This window comes from Chenopodium quinoa, unplaced genomic scaffold (genome assembly GCF_001683475.1).
Source record: "Chenopodium quinoa cultivar QQ74 unplaced genomic scaffold, ASM168347v1, whole genome shotgun sequence".
In the NCBI taxonomy this organism is placed as follows: domain Eukaryota; kingdom Viridiplantae; phylum Streptophyta; class Magnoliopsida; order Caryophyllales; family Amaranthaceae; genus Chenopodium; species Chenopodium quinoa.
The window spans coordinates 5,177,565-5,198,912 of NW_018743850.1; the positions used below are offsets into that span (position 1 = coordinate 5,177,565).

General features: G+C 33.7%; 2 protein-coding genes across 2 annotated transcripts; both read right to left on the reverse strand.

The window, feature by feature from the left end:
* Positions 1 to 1,293: 1,293 nt before the first annotated feature.
* On the reverse strand, positions 1,294 to 3,875 carry LOC110686053 (protein ABHD17B-like). Its single transcript, XM_021862626.1, has 6 exons — positions 3,043 to 3,875; positions 2,927 to 2,963; positions 2,546 to 2,782; positions 2,339 to 2,386; positions 1,782 to 2,239; positions 1,294 to 1,667 (listed from the first exon to the last, which is right to left on the reverse strand). Exons 1-6 carry the CDS (start codon positions 3,342 to 3,344, stop codon positions 1,595 to 1,597), a joined length of 1,155 nt encoding a protein of 384 aa, XP_021718318.1. The 5' UTR covers positions 3,345 to 3,875; the 3' UTR covers positions 1,294 to 1,594.
* Positions 3,876 to 12,882: 9,007 nt separating this feature from the next.
* On the reverse strand, positions 12,883 to 16,000 carry LOC110685639. The gene is made up of 3 exons (XM_021862176.1): positions 15,865 to 16,000; positions 14,766 to 14,812; positions 12,883 to 14,414 (listed from the first exon to the last, which is right to left on the reverse strand). Exons 1-3 carry the CDS (start codon positions 15,989 to 15,991, stop codon positions 14,064 to 14,066), a joined length of 525 nt encoding a protein of 174 aa, XP_021717868.1. The 5' UTR covers positions 15,992 to 16,000; the 3' UTR covers positions 12,883 to 14,063.
* Between the last annotated feature and the right edge of the window lie 5,348 nt (positions 16,001 to 21,348).

Sequence of the window (21,348 nt, forward strand, 5' to 3'; positions counted from 1 at the left end):
AAGTAAAATAGTTTCGGTTTGAAATTTGACAGTGCTATTTTCATTGCGTTTTCCAATTTAAATGTTTTCTAATGTTCTTACAATTTTCTGGGCTACAATCTAAAGAACAATCTTTCTATTGCGTTTTCCAATTTAAATCGTTCTCTAGAATGCTCAAAAGCTTGCATATAATATTCCTTCATTTCTCAATACTTGCATTATATTGACTTTATACACCCTTCTTAATTCTTATACTAACTTTGTTTATGTATTATTGCTGTGCTGTGCGTTTGCAAACATCTATATATAACATACTCCATCCATTTTTTAAAATGCTACACGCCTACATTAGAAATTTTGCACTATTCACATATTACCTTTGACTTATTGCAATTGAAAAAATGGACGGATAGTTAAAAAACATTCCCTAAGAAAGTTTTGAGTCACGTGACACCCTTTTCGAAAGCCTTGCTAAGGTTGAGGTCAAGCTAAGGTCATCACACCACTTCACAAATTCAAGGGGGTTTCATCCCAAAACCATTTGCAATAGAAAGAGTAGCTCCTTAACCTAGTGTTTAACTTTCTCTTCTTTACTCAATGTGGGATGCTTATATGTATTGTTTGGCAAGTTTAGACTTCAACAGAAGCTCATTGTTAGTTTTTAATTCAGAATTGGCGTTTTGGAAAAATCTATAAATGTATGTGGATTTTTCTGAATGTTGGATTGAATTATGTAGGAAATCCTTAAAAGTATCGAGCAGGGGAAGGAAATGGACATGGAGGTCGTCACATCATGAGCTTTTTGTGTGGGAGGAAATTGTGTTCCTACGTTATACAGCTAATTGATGTAATGATATTCCTTAGCTTTCAGTGGTACTGATAAGTTTTCTTTAAAAGTATCTCTACTGTTAGTTTGTTCGTATTAACATGATGTAAACATACATAATGTTGCAGGAAGCTACCCTGGTCTTTTGATTAAGGTAACTTTTGTACCGTTTATATGGATGATATTTATCATGTATGTTGAGTTCGTGATAATCATATTTAAAGTCGAAAGCAGCCATCATGTTTCTTTAAATTTAACATTCTTATATGCACAAGTTCAATCACATATATAAACTTATTGATGGTTCAATAATTGTCAGAGAGAACTCTATCATATAGCTTAAATTAAAAAGCATCTAGATTATGAAGTTTCACCTGTGAATTTGAGCATCTTTCGAATGATGGAAAAATCTAAAATTTGTCCTGGTCATTATCATGCAGCTGACACTCAGAAACTGCACACAGAAGAGACTAGCCACAGCTAAGGGCTATGAGGAAAATAGGACTTTTCTACACTCTTATTGCATAATCATGTTAAAAGTGAACAACTCGATCAACTATCACAGCCAAGAATTGCCTTTAAGCATTTCTTTACACCAACACTTAAGTATACTCTTCAATGATAATTTTCACCAATTAGGCGCAGTATAGCTTCAGCGTTTGCACATCAGATTCTTTGTTTCTTTTCCTTATACGGAATCAGAATAACTTAGAACAGAATGAATTTTGACGATGAGTTATGAGATTTAGTACTAACATTGCAGTCTGCATGTCCTATGATCCACCTTAATCAAACTGCGGTTGCTGTTTGCTTAAAACAATCAACATTGCATAACCCAACCGATCTCACCATGTCTCCAAACCTGTCAGAATCACACAGCACAAATTTAGAAAATATGAAGTAGTTGTATATCTTTTGCATAGAACTTTTTTTAGATAGTACTGCACTACTTGATCTTAAGCATTAGCTAGCTTACCTATCAAAGCTTCTCCTCGGCTTCTCAGCTTGATCTGTACTATTTCTGGTTTTGCTTTGTTTGTCAATGCTCCTCCTTGCTCTTTCTTTCCTATCACTGCTTGCCCTGGGCTTCTCCTTATCATCAACACTTGTTCTAGACTTGTCACGGTGCTCATTGATTAGTCGAGAAGAAGACTTTTCACTTTGGTCTGTACTAGACCGAAAACTAATTCCTTTTACATCACCACCTGATTCCGACAAATCTGCATTAATTTGCTCAGATTCTAGTATTATATCTTGGGAAGGCGGTAGTTTCTGAATCGCTGAAATGAACTTAGTAAGATGCCTCAAGTACTCTGGATAAAGCTCCAAATTGCAGTGATTTCCTCCTATCACCCATAAAGGTTCATACTTTTCCTTGCATAGTTCCCATAATTTTTTACCATGTGAGTAATCCACCACTTCATCTGCTGTTCCCTTAAAAACTCCGAAAACAAATGTACTGTCAGACTGAACTGTCGAAATTCATAATTTATCAGAAACTTATGATCCAAATACTCGAAACTTAGTACTTACATGGATAACTAAAACAGGACAATTGACTAGAGGAACTTTGTCTATGTTCTGCATCATAATTTATACACACAAATAACACAAAAGTTAGAATTACGATTCAAAACTTCGAGCAATGACAGGTTAATCTCTGAGACTCGTAAACAGTGGCCAATATCTGTCATGTTAGTAGTAATGCTGCAATGGAATGAGCATAAGAGAACAATAGACCTTATAAATGTCAAACCAGTAACTTCGTTTGACAGGATACATAACACGGATGCCTGAGAGGATGGCACTATGTAGGATTACAGCCCTCAGACGAGGAACACGTATCGCTAGCTCGAGAGTTGGACCGCTCCCTACAGACTGTCCATATAATATAAGGTTTTCATCTTTTACTCCATACTTTTCTCCTAGACATTTATATGCTGCTTCTATATCTGCATATGTATCCTGCTCACTTGGCTATTCAAACATTTACCAAAAACAAAAGTTTAAGCATGATTAACATTCAATAATTAGCAAATATAGAAGCACAAAAGCTGTAATTAATTTATCTAACAGGTTCATAATTATAAACTTATAATAATTACATTAGACATTACATACCTTCCCAGAAGATTGACCATAACCAGAGTAATCATACCTGTAAAATGTGTAACAACTAAATAAAATTGGAACATAACTGTATAGTATAAGGTTTATAATATAAATGTGACACTAACCCCATAAGATTAACATCAAGATGAGCACTAAGCTCAGAGAAGATGTTAAAAATCTGGCCTAAATCAGCAGCATTACCATGAGAATACAGGACAGTTAATGTAGCAGAAGGGTTCTTAATAAAAACAGCAACAATTTGATTGCCTCTTTTTGTGCACAACTTCAACACATCAACATTTTCCCTCCTAAGAACATTCGAAAGAGCCGGTTTTTTAGTTGTTTCGTCACTTATAATTCTATATGTTGGTGGATCTGGAGGATAAAAGGCAAATTTTGATGCCATTGATGATGTTGCAGACCCCATAATTTTTTTTCAAAAAAAATTAAAATTTGATTAGGACAAATGAGTTTGATATTATCACATAATTTGTGTTAGATAGGAAAATAACAACTGTTAAGTGGAAAAATTGGCTGTATATAGAGCAATAATTTTGGATTTTTTTTTTTTTTTTTTTTTTGAAATTTTGTTTGTTTATTGGAAGGACAAAGCAGAATGATTGGTATAATTGTTAGTGAGAGTGATTATCGGTTTTAAGAAGGCAATAGAAGATTTTATGCAAATTTGTTTTAAGCAACTTTATGCAATTTGTAACACTTTTCCCTCTTTATCCTTGTTTAAATTTGATTAATTAATACCTACCATTTGTATGTGAGGTCCATAGAATTATGATTTTGAATATTTTTTTTGGTGAAAATTATGATTTTGAATATGATATATTGCCTACTCCCACCCTTTAGATATAGCAATTTCATGTGTATATTTGGCATATTTAAAAAAAAAAACATCATATTTCTAATAATTAGTACTTAGATTTATTTTTTATTTTTTTATTTTTTTTGGTGCACAAATAAAATAATATTTTTTAAATCTAAATAAATAATTTCCATTAAGGACAAAGTCCACGTTCATTTCATAATTACGTAACACTTCTATTGACCGACTCTCCTATCTCCTTACACCTAGATAACATTCTTAGAGTTGAAATGAGATATTGTATCAATAGGTTAAGGGTTGGAACTATGAAGAAGAACAGCACTTCTATCGTATTTTCTAATTTACTCGAATTTTAAAAAATGGACTTATTGTGAATGGAGTGCTACATAATGATCAAATATCTAGAGGAATAACTACGAAGTATTTAATATGTTAATAATAAGGGGGTGGGAGTTAAACCTGGGCATCGTGCCGGGCTGTGCCGCCGCGGGCCGTGCCTGGCGGGCAACGGGCTGGTTCGTGCCGTGCCGGTCGTGCCGGCGTGCCCATGAATTCGTGTCGTGCCGTGCCGGCCATTCTCACAGGCTAGCCCACGGCACGGCATGACCCTCGTGCCTGGCGGGCTCGTACCGTGCCGGCCTGCGGGCTGGGCTGCGGGCTGGTGGCAGACTGGCAGTTTCCAATTTTTTTTTTTTTTTTTTTTTTTATTTTAAGTGACAACATTATAAGTTTATAATGTATATAAGTTATAAAATTATAATTATAAGTTTTATAAGGTTATAACTTATAACTTTTATAAGTTTATAAGTTATTAAGTTATGAATTTTATAATTATAAGTTGAATATTTATGTTTTATAATTTTGTATATTCAATATTTATATTTATATATTTACTTTATACTATTACTTTAAAATTTAATGTTTATGATTTATTAAATATAATTTTGTATTAGTAATTGGTATAATTTTATTTTTTTAATATGAATTTACAAATTGTAACAAAACGGGGAAAAAAGGCAAATTGGACTTTGGATGTGAATAATGCGTGCTTTATATTATTATTACTTGAGTTGAGAAAATTGTACAATGATAACAATGATAAAAATCATACAATGATGGTATTAAACAAAAATTGGAAACTGATAAAATTGATATTTGATAATGATTAAAATTGTACAATATACAATAATTGTCTATTCTTCTTCTCCTTCTTCTTGCTCGTCTTCGTCTTCGTCTTCGTCTTCGCCTCCGCCTTCAAGGTCATCGGCTAGTTGCATAGATTGGGAACTAGCCGAACCCGAACCGAAAGCGGAGGTTCCTTCTTCGTTGTCGTTGTGGTCGTAAGAACGGTCTTGTGAGCGATTTTCTGCATCCAACCAATCTTTGAAACACACGCACATTTCTAGTGTTTCGGGTTTTAGACTTGTTCTTCTATCGTCTAAAACCCTTCCGGATGCGCTGAAAGCTCGTTCGGAGGCGACGGAGGAAACTTGGATAGCAAGAATGTCTCGTGCCATTGCCGCCAAAGTTGGATGCTTCGAGCTTTGTTGTTTCCACCATGCAAGGAGGTCGAGGCTGTTTATCTCATCGTCGTCCATGCCTTTGGTGAAGTCGTAACTCAGGTACATCTGCAACTCCGAGACGTCGCTTTGCGTTCTCCTGATTGATGAATCACCTGAAAACCTTGAAATCAAGTTAGTAGCTTGTGAAAATAAATGTTTGGCCTTCTTACTTACGTTTTTGGATGGTTGGGAAGGCCCTGAGCGAGGAACGGTGCCATATTTGGCTTCATAGACTCTATATAAAGCAAAAAACTGATCCTTCACATTAGTCTTATAGTTTTCTACATCATCGTCAAGAAACATGCATTGAAAGTAAATGTCAACTAACATAAATGTGTTTTCATACTTTTTCCTAGGATCTAATATGGAAGCAAAAATATAAATCAAAGGAATTTCACTATAATATTTACGCCACTTTGTTTCCATTGCTGGAAGATACTGATCATAATCACTTTGATGGCAATGATCAGCGAAAAGTTGGGCGAGTAAGCATGCATTAGAAAGAAAGTTTTGAGCACAAGGATTGTAAACAGTAGAAAAACAATACGTCATGTTATATAATAACTGTAAAAATTGCATATATCTTTCACAGTTATTCCAATCATCATCATACAAAGCATTTTGTGGAAATTTTTGGTTGTAAAATAATGTTAACGGGCCCTTGTACTCAATTGCCTTTGTTAACATGTCATAGGTGGAATTCCACCTAGTTGGGCAATCGGTTCTAATTTTTATTACCCTTATCTTTTGTTGCTTTAAAAAACTCTTCCACTCTTGGTATCTCATGTTAGAGCTATTAATAGACATAATAACATCTCTGGTTTTGCTGTAGTATGGGCCAATTGCCCGAACTCCATCCTGTACACATAAGTTAAGTACATGGCAAACACATCTAGTATGAAGAGCTTCACCGTCTAATAGTACATCGGTTAAGTTTTGTTTGATAAGATTAGCTGTGTATGTCATAGAGGTTGCATTATCAAAAGTCATAGACATCATATTATCTCGAAGGTTGTATTCGTCTATTGCTTGCATTAAATGGTGAGCAATGTTAATGCCGGTGTGTGGGTATTCCAGCATTTTGAAATGTATTATTCTTTTTTGTAACAACCATTGATCATCTACCCAATGGCAAGTCACACATAAATAGTGATATTTATAACCACTATCCCAAGAATCGGCTGTTAAAGATACTCTACAATTAAGGTTACTCAATTCGGCTTGTAACCGGACTTTGTACTCTAGGAAATTTTTCATTGCGGCGGAACGAACGGTTTTCCTAGAGATTCTTTTATGTTGGGGTTGTAGTGCTTTGTTAATGTAGGTGTTGAATGCGTCCCTTTCCGAGAAAAGAAAAGGTTGTTCGGCGTGTACTATCATTTTTCCTAGTTCATCCCTATCCCTCTCATAGTTGTATGTAAAGCCGTATGGATGGAATTGGGAAATTTTGGGCTGGGTTGGATCACTAGCTGGTTTTGCACAAGCTTTCATGTGTCTAGTTAAGTGTCCCGTCCCGTTTTTGGTAAATGTCGTGAATACACCATTACATGTTTTACATTTTTCATATTGTTGACCCTCTTTATCTAGGACAAAATAACGCCATACCTCACTCCTTCGGTTTTTCAAAAGTATCATCTCACTTTCGGTTAACCATTCATGATGTGTATCTGCATTAGTAGTGGCAGTAGAAGGGGTAGAACCGGAGGGAATTCGGGTACTTTCTTGGCTACCTTGGCTAGAACAATAGTTTTGTTGATCACCGATATAATTAGGTGGGAATTCACCGAATTGTGGGAATTGTTGTGGATTTTGATATTGGTTTGATGGTGGAAATTGGTTTGGTGGTGGTGGTGGAAATTGGTTTGGTGGTGGTGGAAATTGGTTTAGTGGTGGTGCTGGAAATCCCGACATATTATATGGCTCATAGCCCGGGGGGAAGTAAATGGGGTCATTGGTTTGACTCGAAATTTGGGGGCTCGTTGTACTTGGTGGTTCCCTAGAACTACTACTACGGGTAAGTCGGCCTTTCGCCCTAGACCTAGATGATGGGTTGTTCGATGCCATAATTAACAATTAATTTTTTAATAAAAAGTGGTTAACTATAATAATAATAATTAATAACAACAATTTTAACAATAAAAATATCAATAATAATAATTAATTAATAACAACAACTATAACAATAACAACAAAAATAAATAATAACAACAATTGTAACAATAATAATAATTAATAACAACAATTATAACAACAATAATAACAATTAACAACAATAATAATTAAACAAGATTATTCTAATAATAACAATAATAAATTTAAGATTAGTTTAGATCTTACAACCGTGCTTCAACGCTCCACTAATTACGATTACGAACTTTTTAATTTTTTCCGATATTAGGAAAATAATTAGAGAATTTAAGAGAATAATTAGAGAATTTAAGAAAATAAGGATTATTAGAGATTTAGAGAATATAAGAGATAAGAAGAAGAGATTGTGATTTTGTGATTTGGGAATGAAATGGAGGTGGGTATTTATAGAATTTTTGGGGAGCAAATTGGCAAAAATATAGCCGTTAAGTAGCCGTTTTTTTGGCTAATTATGCAACTAGCCGTTGCTTTTAAACGGTTATATGACCGTTGGCCCGCGGGCCGTGCCTGCGTGCCAGCACGGCGGGCCCTGGTCGTGCTCGTGCCGGGCCGTGCCTGGGAATTCATAACCCTGTCTGTGGCACGACCCGTGGCACGAAGTTCAACTTTCGTGCCGTGGCGTGCTGGAGTTCGGGCCGTGCCGGGCTGCGTCAAACAGTGGGCCGTGCCGGGCGACACGCGGGCCAACCCGACCCGAGCCCAGGTTTAGTGGGAGTCGTGGGACACAATATGATGATGACATGTATTTTTATAATGATGACTTAGCTAAAGTGAATAATTGTGTATTAATTATACGGAGTATAAATTTTATGAAAATTTTCCAGTTATTTTTGGAAAATTAATGTAAAAGCATATTCTTCCTTAAATACATATCAAAGGAGCAATTATAGTAAAAATTTAATCTATATTTCTGTAGTTATTCAAAAAAAAAAAACAAATATATATATATATATATATATATATATATATATATATATATATATATATATATATATATATATATATATATATATATATATATAGGGTCAAATGTGAAGTTCCTTAAAATGAGTATTCTATGTGCATAATTTTTGTACTAAATTTGCAAATTTTTTAAACTAAATGTGCAAATATTTTTTTGACTTAAATACGATGTGCATAAATTTTGAATAAGATGTGCATAATCTTACTTCTAAATATGCATAATATCAAATTCATTCAACTAAGAGACGCTACTTCTCTTTCCCCTCATCCTCTATTTACATTAAGATGCTACATGTGTTCAATCGAAAGATTTCACGAAACCTCAAATTAATGATTGTGCATAACTTTTAAACTAAATATGCATAAATTAACTTTAGCATATGCATAATTTTAACTCCAATTACTCATTTACATATGAGACCCTTCCATTCAACCTCCCGTTCTCTCTCTCATCCTCTGTTGTTGCAGGTGTGTTAATGTGAATGTGCATCCTTTTGAATTAGATACACCAATTTAACAAGTATATCAATTAATTATAATTGTGTATTCATTTAATTACAATTGTAAATTCATTTAGTTACTCTATACCTCTTTGTTGTAGCGCCATTGACGACATTAGTTCGATAACTTTATCCAGATTAGAATAAGAATTATAAGAGTAAGAAATCTAGCAATTACGAAATTATGGCTCTTGATAAATACCAAAAGTTAAACAAATCTTTGAAAAGTAGTGGAAAATTTAAGGAGTGAAAAATACACAAGATATGTTGTTGTGTTTATGGAAAAAGGAAGCAGCATATGGAGTTGTTAATGGATGGTGGCAGTAGTATCGGGCTTTTCAATTCCTCTTTGGTTAGATTGAAAAAAAATATTACTTGTAAAAACTAAATCTGGGCTTGTTTCCAGCTTTTACATGATCCATTGGATTAAATGATTTGTATGGCTAAGATTCCTTCTCATCCTTCTCGTCTTAAAATCCTTCTCATTAGATCCCGACCCTCTATATATATATATAATCCAACTCCACAATCAAATGTGCATTTTTGTTACACAAAATGTGCATATTTTTATTATTCGATGTGCATATGTTTTTTCTTAACTAGATATATGCATAGATTTTAGATTGAATATGCAAAGTTTTTAAACACAATGTGCATAATTTAATAAATAAATGTGCATTAATTATAGGAATGTGCAATTTCTCTCCTATAACATCAATTACTCAAGATGACCATATCTACTCTCATCAGTCATCAATTCTCAATGAGATTTATTGATTTTGGATCTTCATATTTTTAAAATTAAATGTTCATGAATTTCAAACATATAATCTGATAAAGGTATGAGATTTGGAAATATTCAATGATTATATTTATTAATTTATAGTTACTAGTATACTACAGTATTATTCGTTTCATTTTGCACTATGAAGAAGTAGTGTTCAATATCAACTTGTTCAATTCATTTAGTCTCTGACATTTAGAAGTAGAAGTAGACTAGTAGAGTAATAGTTGCAGAAATTTGCTTTAATTTAACAATTATTGATAAGAGAGAGAAACTACTATGGATTGGGGAACAAAATAAACGATAATGAATTGACAGAGGAGTGGAGGAGCGTGTAAAAATAACCAGATGCGGAAGAATCGAAGACGGACATAGTTGTAGCTGACGATCTCGCGCTTTTGATATGAGATGATTGTGATCGTATGATTATTAGATTTGGATGGTTAGATTGCTTCTCATCCTTCTTATTTTATATTTTAACTAACAATAACTTTATTTCTTCATAAGTAAAAATTATAAAAATTACTTTTGATAGTACTTATAAAGACAAATCTAACAAGATCTCATATGAATATGTTGTAACTTATAATTCCTCGGTTATCTGCAACATTTACCAAAAACGAGTGTTAACTATTATTTGCAACAAACTTATTTCTTTCCTATTTTAGTAACATTTTTATATCAAAATGATCAAAATACCCTTACTAAAAAATTATTAGCACATAATACTACACCTATCTACAACCCTAATCTAACTTAATTATGTAAGCTTATCCTCCAAAAAAATCAGATATCTTGGCAGCTTCATCTCCCCACCACACCTTTCTCCTCCATCTTCATCTCTCATCATCTCTCATTTCTTCAATCTGCAGTTCATCATCATCATCTCTCATCATCTTCTTTCCCGACAGCCACCCCTTCCCCTCCGTGTCGGCTGCCGGCACCCTAACCCTAAACACCACCCTTAAAACCACCCTAAACGGATCGATTCCCCGGCAACGTCGACTCCCCTCTCTTTCCCCTACCCACGCTGCCCTCGAACTTCGTCAAATATGCAATCTCATTCCTCCTTCATCTAGGTTTTGTGGGTCTCGGGTGTGGATCTAGATGTCGGTGATTGTGGGTCTGGGTTTAGTTCAAGGTTTTGTGGTGGTTGATTTCGAAGGTGGTTGGTGGCGTGGTGTTGGGTTGCGTAGCGTAGTGGGTGGCGTGGTGTTCGGTTTCGTGGTGGTGGTTTAATTGTAATTAATTCAGCAATTCGTGGTGGTGGTCGTTTAATTGGGGCTTTTGGGGTTTTGGTGGTTGTTGTTGGTGGATTTTGGTGGTTGTTTTCGTTGGGTTTTGGTGGTATTCGCTGGTGGTGGTGGTTTACGGAAGTTTTCAGTGGGTGTGTGGGTTTTCAGTGGGTTTGGTGGTGGTGGTAGTGGCGGTTTACGATGGGTTGGACGGTGGTGGTGGAGATTCTGGGTTCTGGGATTGGTTGTTGTGGTTTTAATTAATTGTGGATTTTTTTTAATAATTGGATTAGTGTTTAAGTATATGCCCCTCATATTTCAATAAGCATGTTTAAAAACTTTTGCCTCGGCCTCTGCAACCGGTACAAATGTTGCACATAACCATTAACGGAGGAAGTATATAATTCATAAAAAATGGTCAAAGGAAAGGCAGTGAATAGTGTAAAAGTCAAAACGGGTTAAAGTAAAAAAGAACGGAGAAAGTATATTATATATATATACTTAATATATATAATTAATATAATTAATATGACAATAATGACTTCTTTTTGGGGGTGAGTTCAAATTATTAACATGGATGTTAATGTTATTGGCATTACATTGATTAAAACTTTAATCTTTTTCTATACACATACATGCTTAATCATGGATGATATGGCTTTTAAACAAAAGTGAGACGGAGATTATGAAATTCGACGGTCATGAATCAAAAGTCGTGTAGGCTTTAACACATAAAATGCGTGAGATTTCTTAACTCATATGATATTCGGAAATGTATCTCACACATCTTGTTGTTAATAAATCACCATAATAAACTCCCACACTCTTTCGATGTGGGACAACTATTTTGTATATACGCACTAGCACACTTGTAAAAAACCCAAATATAGTCCTATTGTACATACTACAACTATTCTGTATATACGCACTAGCACACTTGTGAAAAACCCAAATATAGTCCTATTATACATACTAGTAATTTATTACTTGGTATATATCATAATTAAAATACAAAGCATTGCTAACCAATGATCTGCTACTAACATACAAACCAGGTAGTAATAATGTATGGCTAAACATGGAGATTATGGAATATAAAGTGGCCCACCCTGACCATATTTAGCAAATCAGAAATACAAAAGAGAGGGAGGGAAATGACTTGGACTCGAATGATGTCTTGGGTTAAGATTATAAAAATAAATTGATTTATGATTTTGTGGCTAAAGGGTTACTCCCCTCATTATCATATGGTTTTAAGGTGGTAATAAGTTTATTGTGCACCCTAATTCATCTAGAATAGCTAGATCACAGGTAATTGTTCAAATTTTTTTATTAAATGTTCAAAAGTATAGGCGTGGTACATTGCGATTGTTCAGATATTTTTACTAAATGTTCAAAATTTGCGATGTTCAGATTTTTTACTAAATGTTCAAAATTTGCAATTGCTCAGATTTTCTTACTAAATGTTCAAAAGTATAGGCGTAGTACATTGCGATTGTTCAGATATTTTTATTGAATGTTCAAAATTTGTGGTGTTCGGATTTTTTTTACTAAATGTTCAAAATTTGCAATTGTTCAGGTTTTTTTTACTAATTGTTCAAAAAGTATAGGCGTGGTACATTGCGATTGTTCAGATATTTTTACCAAATCTTCAAAATTTTCAATGTTTGGAATTTTTTTTACTAAATGTTCAAAAGTTGCAATTATTCAAATATTTTTACTAAATGTTCAAAAGTATAGGTGTGGTGCAACTATTCTAGACGGACTATGATATTTTACTAAATGTTCAAAATTTTCGATGTTCGGATTTTTTTTTACTAAATGTTCAAAATTTGCAATTGTTCAGATTTTTTTACTAAATATTCAAAAGTATAGGCGTGGTGCAACTATTCTAGATGGACTATGATCCAAAGAATAATTTGCGTTGAGGTGGAACTTCCTTAGACTTGTAAAATGGACACTCGTGACGGGTCTGGCCTAGGCCCGTTTATCAGATTTAATATATTATTAATTAAATTCAATTTTATATTGTCATTCATTTTATTTTAATTTATTATTGTTTTTTTTTTAAAAAAAGCCTTAATGCAATTAATGCCTATAGTTTATCATTGGAGGCCAAGTGAAAATGTCTTAGCCATTTCTAACTACTATAATTACAACAAAGTGTGAAAAGAAGAAATAAAAAAATTTACATAAGAATGATTCTAGTATGATGGGAAGATTATATATTCAAGTCCATTTGCTTTCAAAATCAGTACTTTATCTAAATGCCAATGTGATCATTTTCAAGAGATAAACGGGGACAAAGCGATAATAATTCTATTAGTACTAGTTGTGGTGGAGGAATGATTAAGAGGGTGGGAGTGGGACTTAACTTATCCAAGAGTGGACAACACCAATCTCATTATTTATTATCCGATCCATTAGCTGTGTGACTTAGAAATTTTGAAAGAGTAGTTTAGACCTTGTATTTTTTGGACAGAATGGAGTATGAAATGAATTGATCCACTTATTATACGATTAAAAATACGGAATAATACTTTTTATCTTGTCATTACTGGCATAAGTATGATAATAAAATTCAAAAATTTTACAGAAATTTCATTAGAAACCACATTTTAAATCTTCTTTTTTTGTGAAATTGATATGACTTCTAAAGAACCCTAAGCCCCTAACTCCCCCTTTTCTCCCTTTGATTAAAAGCTTCTCTTTTTTCCTTTTTTTTTTTTTTTTTTTTATTATATTGAGGTTTGTGTTCTTTGGTCATGATAGGGTTTATTGTTTCCGCGAATTTCAAAGCTAAGATTGATCGACCATTTTAATAGGTCGGGTAATTTTTTTTATTGTTAAAGTTTACCCGCATATAACTAAAAAATGGTAGAATTTAAGAAAACTTAGGTCTTGATGACCATTTTTGTTACTTAAAGACATAGGTATACTATATAAGATTACAAACACTACAACAAACAAAAGATAATCAAAGTACAAACAAACGATAATAAGTTAAAACATTACAATTATATAACACCATTTTTAATGGTGCAACCAAAACAAAAATATATGGAGTTCAAGCTTAATTGTATTATAATTAAGTAATTCATCTTTGATTAATATGATTAATTGTTCCTTGGCGGATGGCGTTGCGGTCCACGATAATCAGCGTAAGCTACAAAAGTATCCATATCTTGTTTTCTTGGTATAAGTTTTCTTCCAAGTTTTTGACATTTTTCATTACTTGAACCTTCTTTAACCGACGAGGATACTGATTTTGATGAAGATACATCGTCGCATTTTGTAACAACTACATTGTTTTTTGTAGATGACTTCTTATTATTTGGAGTCGTCTCTACTACTTCCATGTTTACTTGATTCAACTTTCTTGTACGATTTATCATCCAGCTTATCGTCTCTCCTTCATGCTTGTTTCGCTTATTAGTAGAGGTGCTAGTTATTATCATTGGTGTTACCTGTATAAAACATGTCATTTAAGAGCTTTGTACATATCTCATTGTGAACCAATCAAATCTATACATGTACGGGCTATGTTGCACAGACTCGAGTTTGGTTGTCATATTCAAGTACGTATCGGACAAGAAATGATAATAATGATAACGAATTTGTCGTACATACGTGCATATCTATGTTGAATCATGTATGTAATGATCTATTTTGTATTTTATGCCATGAATGACGGTACATGTACATTTCTCTTTCATTTACATGATGTATTTTGTAATAAATAAGAAAATTGTAAATATTGTACGCTAAATTAATATTTTTAGGTGCATGCATGAGGATGAAATTAATTGAAACTATACCTTTGCATAAGAAAGAGTTGTAATGTCTTTTCTGGAAGCAACTCCTCCTAAGCAATGGACATCAAATTTGCATCCAATCAGTCGACAATTTAAAGTAATAATTAAGAAAAAATATCAAATAAATATGTCAATAACAGTAGTATGACTAGTATCAATGATACAAAGTACGTTACATATCAAGCTAAATATGTATTTTAATATAGTAGCTAGTTTAATTATCGACTTGTTGATGGATCAGACTTCTTAAAATAAGGTTTTAACAACCAAAAAAAAAAAAAAAAAAAAAAAAAAACTTTTTGGCCTGTTAGGAATGATACTATATATACATTGCATTTCCTCATCGATCACCTATATGGATTATTTAACTCTACTACTAGCTAGTTCAAACCAAATTGTTGCTATAAATACATCATAGAGATCATATAGCTAGTTAGTAGGGGTTGAAGCCCCGTGTACGTACTAATGTACTCTCTATGCTCCTATCTCCACATATGATGTCAGCTATCTTAGTTGATTAAAGTATTGAGTGTGGTACATGATAAGTCTAGCACGCACAAGATTAATTACCTCTTATACCAGTTATCTTTTGTGGCTCTCCGTAAACATAAAACATATAATATCGTCCCTAGTCTTCCTTATGTACTAGTGATGAATATTACTCCTATTATTTTGTAAGAGATTGTTAATACAATGATATAAATTGCCGGATCTCTTAGTAAATTACCTAAAGATTAACATGTATGCTAGATATCTGAGACAACATAAATATAAAAATAAAATAACATCATTAGTTTAGTATGTGTTGAAGTTGAGTACGTGCTTAAAAGAGAAAATAATTTGTTTTCTATTCAATGTTTGGTGGCTAAGGCTAATAGTTAGCTATTTAGCCTAAACTCACTTAATTATTGATAAAATCACGACCTTACTATTGACTATATATCTAAACCGTACCTCTTTGTTATTTATTTTTGAAGAAACCTATTTGGTATTAATTATATGAATTAAAAAGCTTGTTAACTCCCAAAGTACCATGCATGCAATTTCATATATACCAACAAAGAAAAAAAAATCCATACAAAAACTAAATTAAACGACGTACCATTGTGAGAGATTGAAGTTGTGATCTTCGCGGTGGTGCCAACAAAGAAGCAGATGAGAAGTAGTGAAAGTAAATAGGGAGGAAAAACATGCATCATCTTGTGCTTGCAGAAAATTAAAATGGGCATGTTTGTTCTTTCAACTACACAAAGGTGAAAGAATAATAATAGTATTAGAGAATACCAGAAGAAGATTTTATAGAGGTCCTAAAATTGTTACAACCTAGGTTCAAAATAATAATTTGATGGATTCAATGTAGTAAATTTATTTTATTTTGTTTATTTAATTAACGTCAAAGTCTTAGCTATATGAACTACAATTCTCTATATACATGCGTATTTACTTCTTTCTCACGTTATTCTATAAATTAAATATAAAATATATATTGATCTCTCCAATTTAGTATATAGTACGTCCATAAATTTATCTACACATTTCGTATATAGTATGAAGTATAATATGTAAAATACATTGTTTTTCATGAAACTCTGCCTCGTGATCGAACTCTATTGGGATAGATTGGATTAGAGCTAGATTTTCTTGTTGTTTGCTTCCTTTTCTTTATTTAGCCTTCCCAATGTACGAAGTAATTGTTGAACTATCATCCCAAAGTCAATAAATTAAATTAAATGAGGCTTATTGCTTCTTTGGTATACATTGCTAAATATCTCACCTAATGATAAAACTTAGAAATCGGTGTGTGATTTATTGACAAGCTAGATATATTGAGTAAGAAATGTTAGATAATTAATGATGAATTTTACGAATTATGAAATAATTAATTGAATATAGTTTTTCAATGAGTTCGGGTATAAATTAAACCGTTTGAAGTATATATAGAATATAATAACCTCTTTATGTTATATGCCAACAACTAATTCAAAAATAATAATAGATACATAAATTATTACGTTGTTAAATTGTTGATTGTGCCTTAATATCCAACATATATGGATGATAAAAATGGATGATTCCAAATGCATATGTATCTCAAAATACTTATGATTTTAATGTAATTCAAGTTTGTTGGAGGTAAAAAGCTTAGCTCGATAACTTTCCGAGACAAATCACAAGCTTGTTTTTTTGACAAAAAATGCTAAAGTTATGACTGTTTCACAAAGAGCTGCCTATACAAGCTCTATCAGCAAGTTTGTGTCAAAAATGGCATGTTCGGCCATCTCACCCCTATATTTGTTTGGCGCAGCACATCCATGCAATCTAGGAGCCTGAGACCAATCCATGGTGTAAACTGAAACAGTTTGATCTATCATGACTTGCTGCTTACAAGTCTTGACCACTATTAGTTTATTCCTATTAGCGTAGAGAACAATTTATGGTATTATTTGGATTTCTTAACTTGAAAAGAAACCTAGCTAGCTTTTGGGTTATCAATTTATCATTAGATAAGTCACATTAGAAATACTACTTTTAATTCTAAGTTTATAAATCCATTGCCCATGGACTAGGTCTCATTAATTAAACTACGTAAATGCACAATTTATGAGCCAATAAAACTTTACATAACCGAGATCGTAGAGTGGATTATATTACACTAGTTTTAGATTATTTGTATAAACAAAATTAACAATGAGTGCATAGATGGTCCTTTACAATTTAAAAACAAATTGATACAAATGGCACTTTAATAGATCATATCAATGTAGCTTTGCATGAAGCTTCGTGAAAAGCATGTGTCTAATTGTATTTACCAATAGATCAAAGAAAATCACGAGGCAAGAAATTTGTTGACAGAATAAATTGTTTTGACGGATTCTATGTGCCTATAACAATTCAAACCAAGGGGAGGAAGCCGGTGCACTTCAAGTGAGGCAGAGAATGACAAATCTCCTCATTACTCCTCCCTCCGTTTCATATTAGACAAATACAGTCAATGTAAAATATATAACACAAACTATTGCGTCAGTCCAGCCTGACCAAATATTTTGTCAGTCCAGCGGGTTTTTGTTTATACCAATGATCGCTCCCATCAACGGCGGTGGTATCGTCGACGGCGAGAAACTCTTTGATTGTTGATTATATTTGTCCATGATTTATGCTTGAATTGGATTGATAATTGCTTGAGATTCTCGAATATTCGAATAACGCCCAAAAAAATCGATTTGGGACTTTCTTGTGTGATGTATAATTATTGAAATTGATTGTCCTATGTGATTGTATGTTAAATTGTGAGCGTTTTGATAACAAATGCATGTATTTTGGTTGAGAAATGAGCATGTTATGTTATACCCATGAGCTTAGTACGGGACCTTCAATAGTGGTTCCGCCATAGTTGACCTTTTAATTATTTTTATAAAATAAATTCTATTGTCTAGATAATATCATCTATAATAAGTTGGATGATATATCCTCTACAACGGGATGTGATATTATGTATATCAGCTAACAAAAGAAACATATCAGCTAACAAATGAAGCATATCATCCAACAAAAGGAACATATCAGCCAACAAAAGATAGATATCAACTAATACATTGAACATATCAGGTAACAGATGAAGCATATCAGTCAAATGAAGATATATATCCTCCAACAAACTTTACGTATCCTCTATTAAGTAACACATATCCTCCAACAAGTTGTACATATCCTCTATCAAATACTACATATCCTCCATCAAATACTACATATCCTATGATTCATATCCTCTAAAAAACTGTACGTATCCTCTATCAAAGATAAATTGTACGTATCCTCTATCAAATACTACATATCCTATAAAAAATAACACATATCCTACAACAAACTGTACATATCTTCTATCAAATAACACATATCCTTCAACAAGTTGTACATATTCTGTATCAAATAATACATACCCTATATCAAATAATGCATATCATATACTACCTCCGGAACATATTATATGCAACTTTTGCTAAAAACGGAAATTTCATATTAGATGCAACTTTCCCATCCTTTCCTTTTTTAGTAAATTTTTGTAAATCTCAAATACTCTTTTTCAATATATCATAAACACAATTAAACAACTAAATCAGAGTTCATTAAAATAATAAGTTAACTTAACTAACATAATTTTTCTCACCAAATACAATTCACTACCCATAACAAAATCCAATCAACGATCAACCTAAACTCAAAAATCCATTCAAGTTCCATCCATGTTCATCTTTCACAACTCCTCTGACCACCACCATCAACGTCACCGGCCACCACCACCTTCAACGTCACCGGCCCTTCGACGTCGTGCATGCTCTCTCTCTCTTTCTCTCTCGCGCTCTCGTTCTCTCTCTGTCTCTTTATCATATCTTCTCTTTCTTCTTTTTTTAATCAAATCTTTAAATCTGATGGTTTAATTAGGAGTGGTTGGGCTTGTATTGGGTGGTTTACGATGTTTTAGGGGTAGGTTTGAGTAGATCGGGGTGAGTGGTGGAAGTTTTCGACTAGTTTAAGGGGTTTTAGGGGTGGGTTCGACGGTTGGTTTCAGGCTGGTTCAGGGGAGGTCGAGTAGATCGTGGTGGTTCATGGGTGGTTCGAGTAGATCGGGCTGGTTTAGGGGTGGTTCGAGTAGATCGGGCTGGTCGAGGGGTGGTTCGAGTAGATCGAGGTGGTCCAGGGGTGGTTCGAGTATATCGGGCTGGTTCAGGGGTGGTTTCGGGCTTGTTCAGGGGTGGTTTAGAGTGATTCGGGTGGTTTTGCGGTGGTTCAGGGTGAGTGGTGGTGGTTTCGGGTCAGTTTTGCGGTGGTTCAAGGTGAGTGGTGGTGGTTTCGGGTTAGTTTTGATGTGGATCAGAGGTGAGTGGAGGTGGTGCCGATGAGGCTGCGGTTAGGCTATGGTGGTAGCCTAATGGGGTGACTATTGTTGGTGGTGGTGGTTAATCATCTCCATTTTCTCTCCTACACTTAATTACATACTTTTAATCATTAATTAACTATTATAAAATTTTGTCTTGGGTTCCGTAAGAGCTCCAAAGTTGCATATAATATGTTCCGGAGGTAGTATACTTAACGCACGAATTGTTTGGTGTGGCTTACCGCACCCAATACCTTCTCAATATATAATTACTGAAAAGATAAATTTAAAGTCTTGTAGGTAATATAGTAATTAATTAAAGGAAAAATACACTTTAATAATCCCAACTATTGGCGATTTACTTTTAATAATCCCAACTAAGGTTTATTATCTAATAATCCCAACAATACTATGAGTTTGCCTTCAATGGTCCCAATGATCGGTAACCTGCTAAAGGGGTTTTTTTTTTATGTTTTTTTAAAACCACGTGTCAGCACGAGATTGGTTTAAATTAAAAAAAAATTGAAAAAGTAAAAAAAAAATAGAAACAAAATCCACCAGCCACAATCCACCCCACCTCCTAAATTAGTATCCTACACCACATCAACCCCTAACCTACACCGCAACTCCACCAACAACAACACACAACCAGCCACACACCTTCGCTCCACTACCGCAACAATTGAGACCATACTAGCCCCAACCACCCTCTCACCACAAGCTGCTAACTTACCACACCCGGACGCTCCAAACACCGCATCTCGCAACCATCAATTTGTTGTTGCACCTAACCTCACTGGCTCACTCACCGCACCAACAACATCAACTTCCTGCTACCCCTAACCTCACTCACCGAACCAACCCACGCAACCCCTCAACATCACCAACCACAACAACCTCCAATTACGCCACCACCAACCCAAATTTCAGCAGCAAACGAACACCAATTCGCTGCTCAACACACCGATAGTGTCGACACGTGTCATGGTCAACCCAAATTTTTCTTTATTTTTTTAATTTATTAATTTTGTACCAATTACGTGTTGACACGTGTCATGGTTACCTATTATAACAGGTCGTTGACTCAACGTTGACCGATTGGGACTGCTGGAGGCAAACTCTTAACATAGTTGGGATTATTAGATGATAAACCTTAGTTGGGATTATTAAAAGTAAATCACCAATAGTTGATATTATTAAAATGTATTTTTCCTTAATTAAATTTAAGATTAAATTTCGTTTATGTCATTATTTTCTAGCGAGCCTTTTATGAATAGAAAAAACAATCACTCCAAGATACTTGCATGCATGCCATTATTTATTTATTTATTTATTTTGAAACCGCATGCATGCCATTTAGGGTTAATGTAATTATTCCCCCATAAATATAGTTATCGAACTAATTTTTAAAGCAAATTTACCGGTTATAGAAGGCACAATCCCGATGAAGTTGCAGGAGAACCCTGCTCACAAGAAGTTTACATAAATTAAAAAAAATATTATTGTTAAAAAGCGACAATTACTATAAAGCAAAACAATAGTAAAAGTGGCAACTATTTAAAAATTAATAATAAAGTACATTTTAAGTACTACACTACCAATAGTTTAGTGAATAGTAATTAATAACCGTATTAGTTCATTTAACTAAGCTAAAAGGAGGTAAATTGATTTGTGTGAAGGAGATTACATAACGTAAAACGAAAGGCATTGGTG

Excerpts from the sequence above, each read along its gene's own strand:
- LOC110686053 (XM_021862626.1), bottom strand. The coding sequence starts at position 3,344 with ATGGGGTCTGCAACATCATCAATGGCATCAAAATTTGCCTTTTATCCT. Across the intron at positions 2,783-2,926 it reads ATGGTCAATCTTCTGGGAAG|CCAAGTGAGCAGGATACATA; the intron begins GTATGTAATGTC and ends ATGTTTGAATAG. Across the intron at positions 2,387-2,545 it reads ACTGGTTTGACATTTATAAG|AACATAGACAAAGTTCCTCT; the intron begins GTCTATTGTTCT and ends ATTATGATGCAG.
- LOC110685639 (XM_021862176.1), bottom strand. The coding sequence starts at position 15,991 with ATGCCCATTTTAATTTTCTGCAAGCACAAGATGATGCATGTTTTTCCT. Across the intron at positions 14,813-15,864 it reads AACTTCAATCTCTCACAATG|GAGGAGTTGCTTCCAGAAAA; the intron begins GTACGTCGTTTA and ends TCCATTGCTTAG. Across the intron at positions 14,415-14,765 it reads CAACTCTTTCTTATGCAAAG|GTAACACCAATGATAATAAC; the intron begins GTATAGTTTCAA and ends TGTTTTATACAG.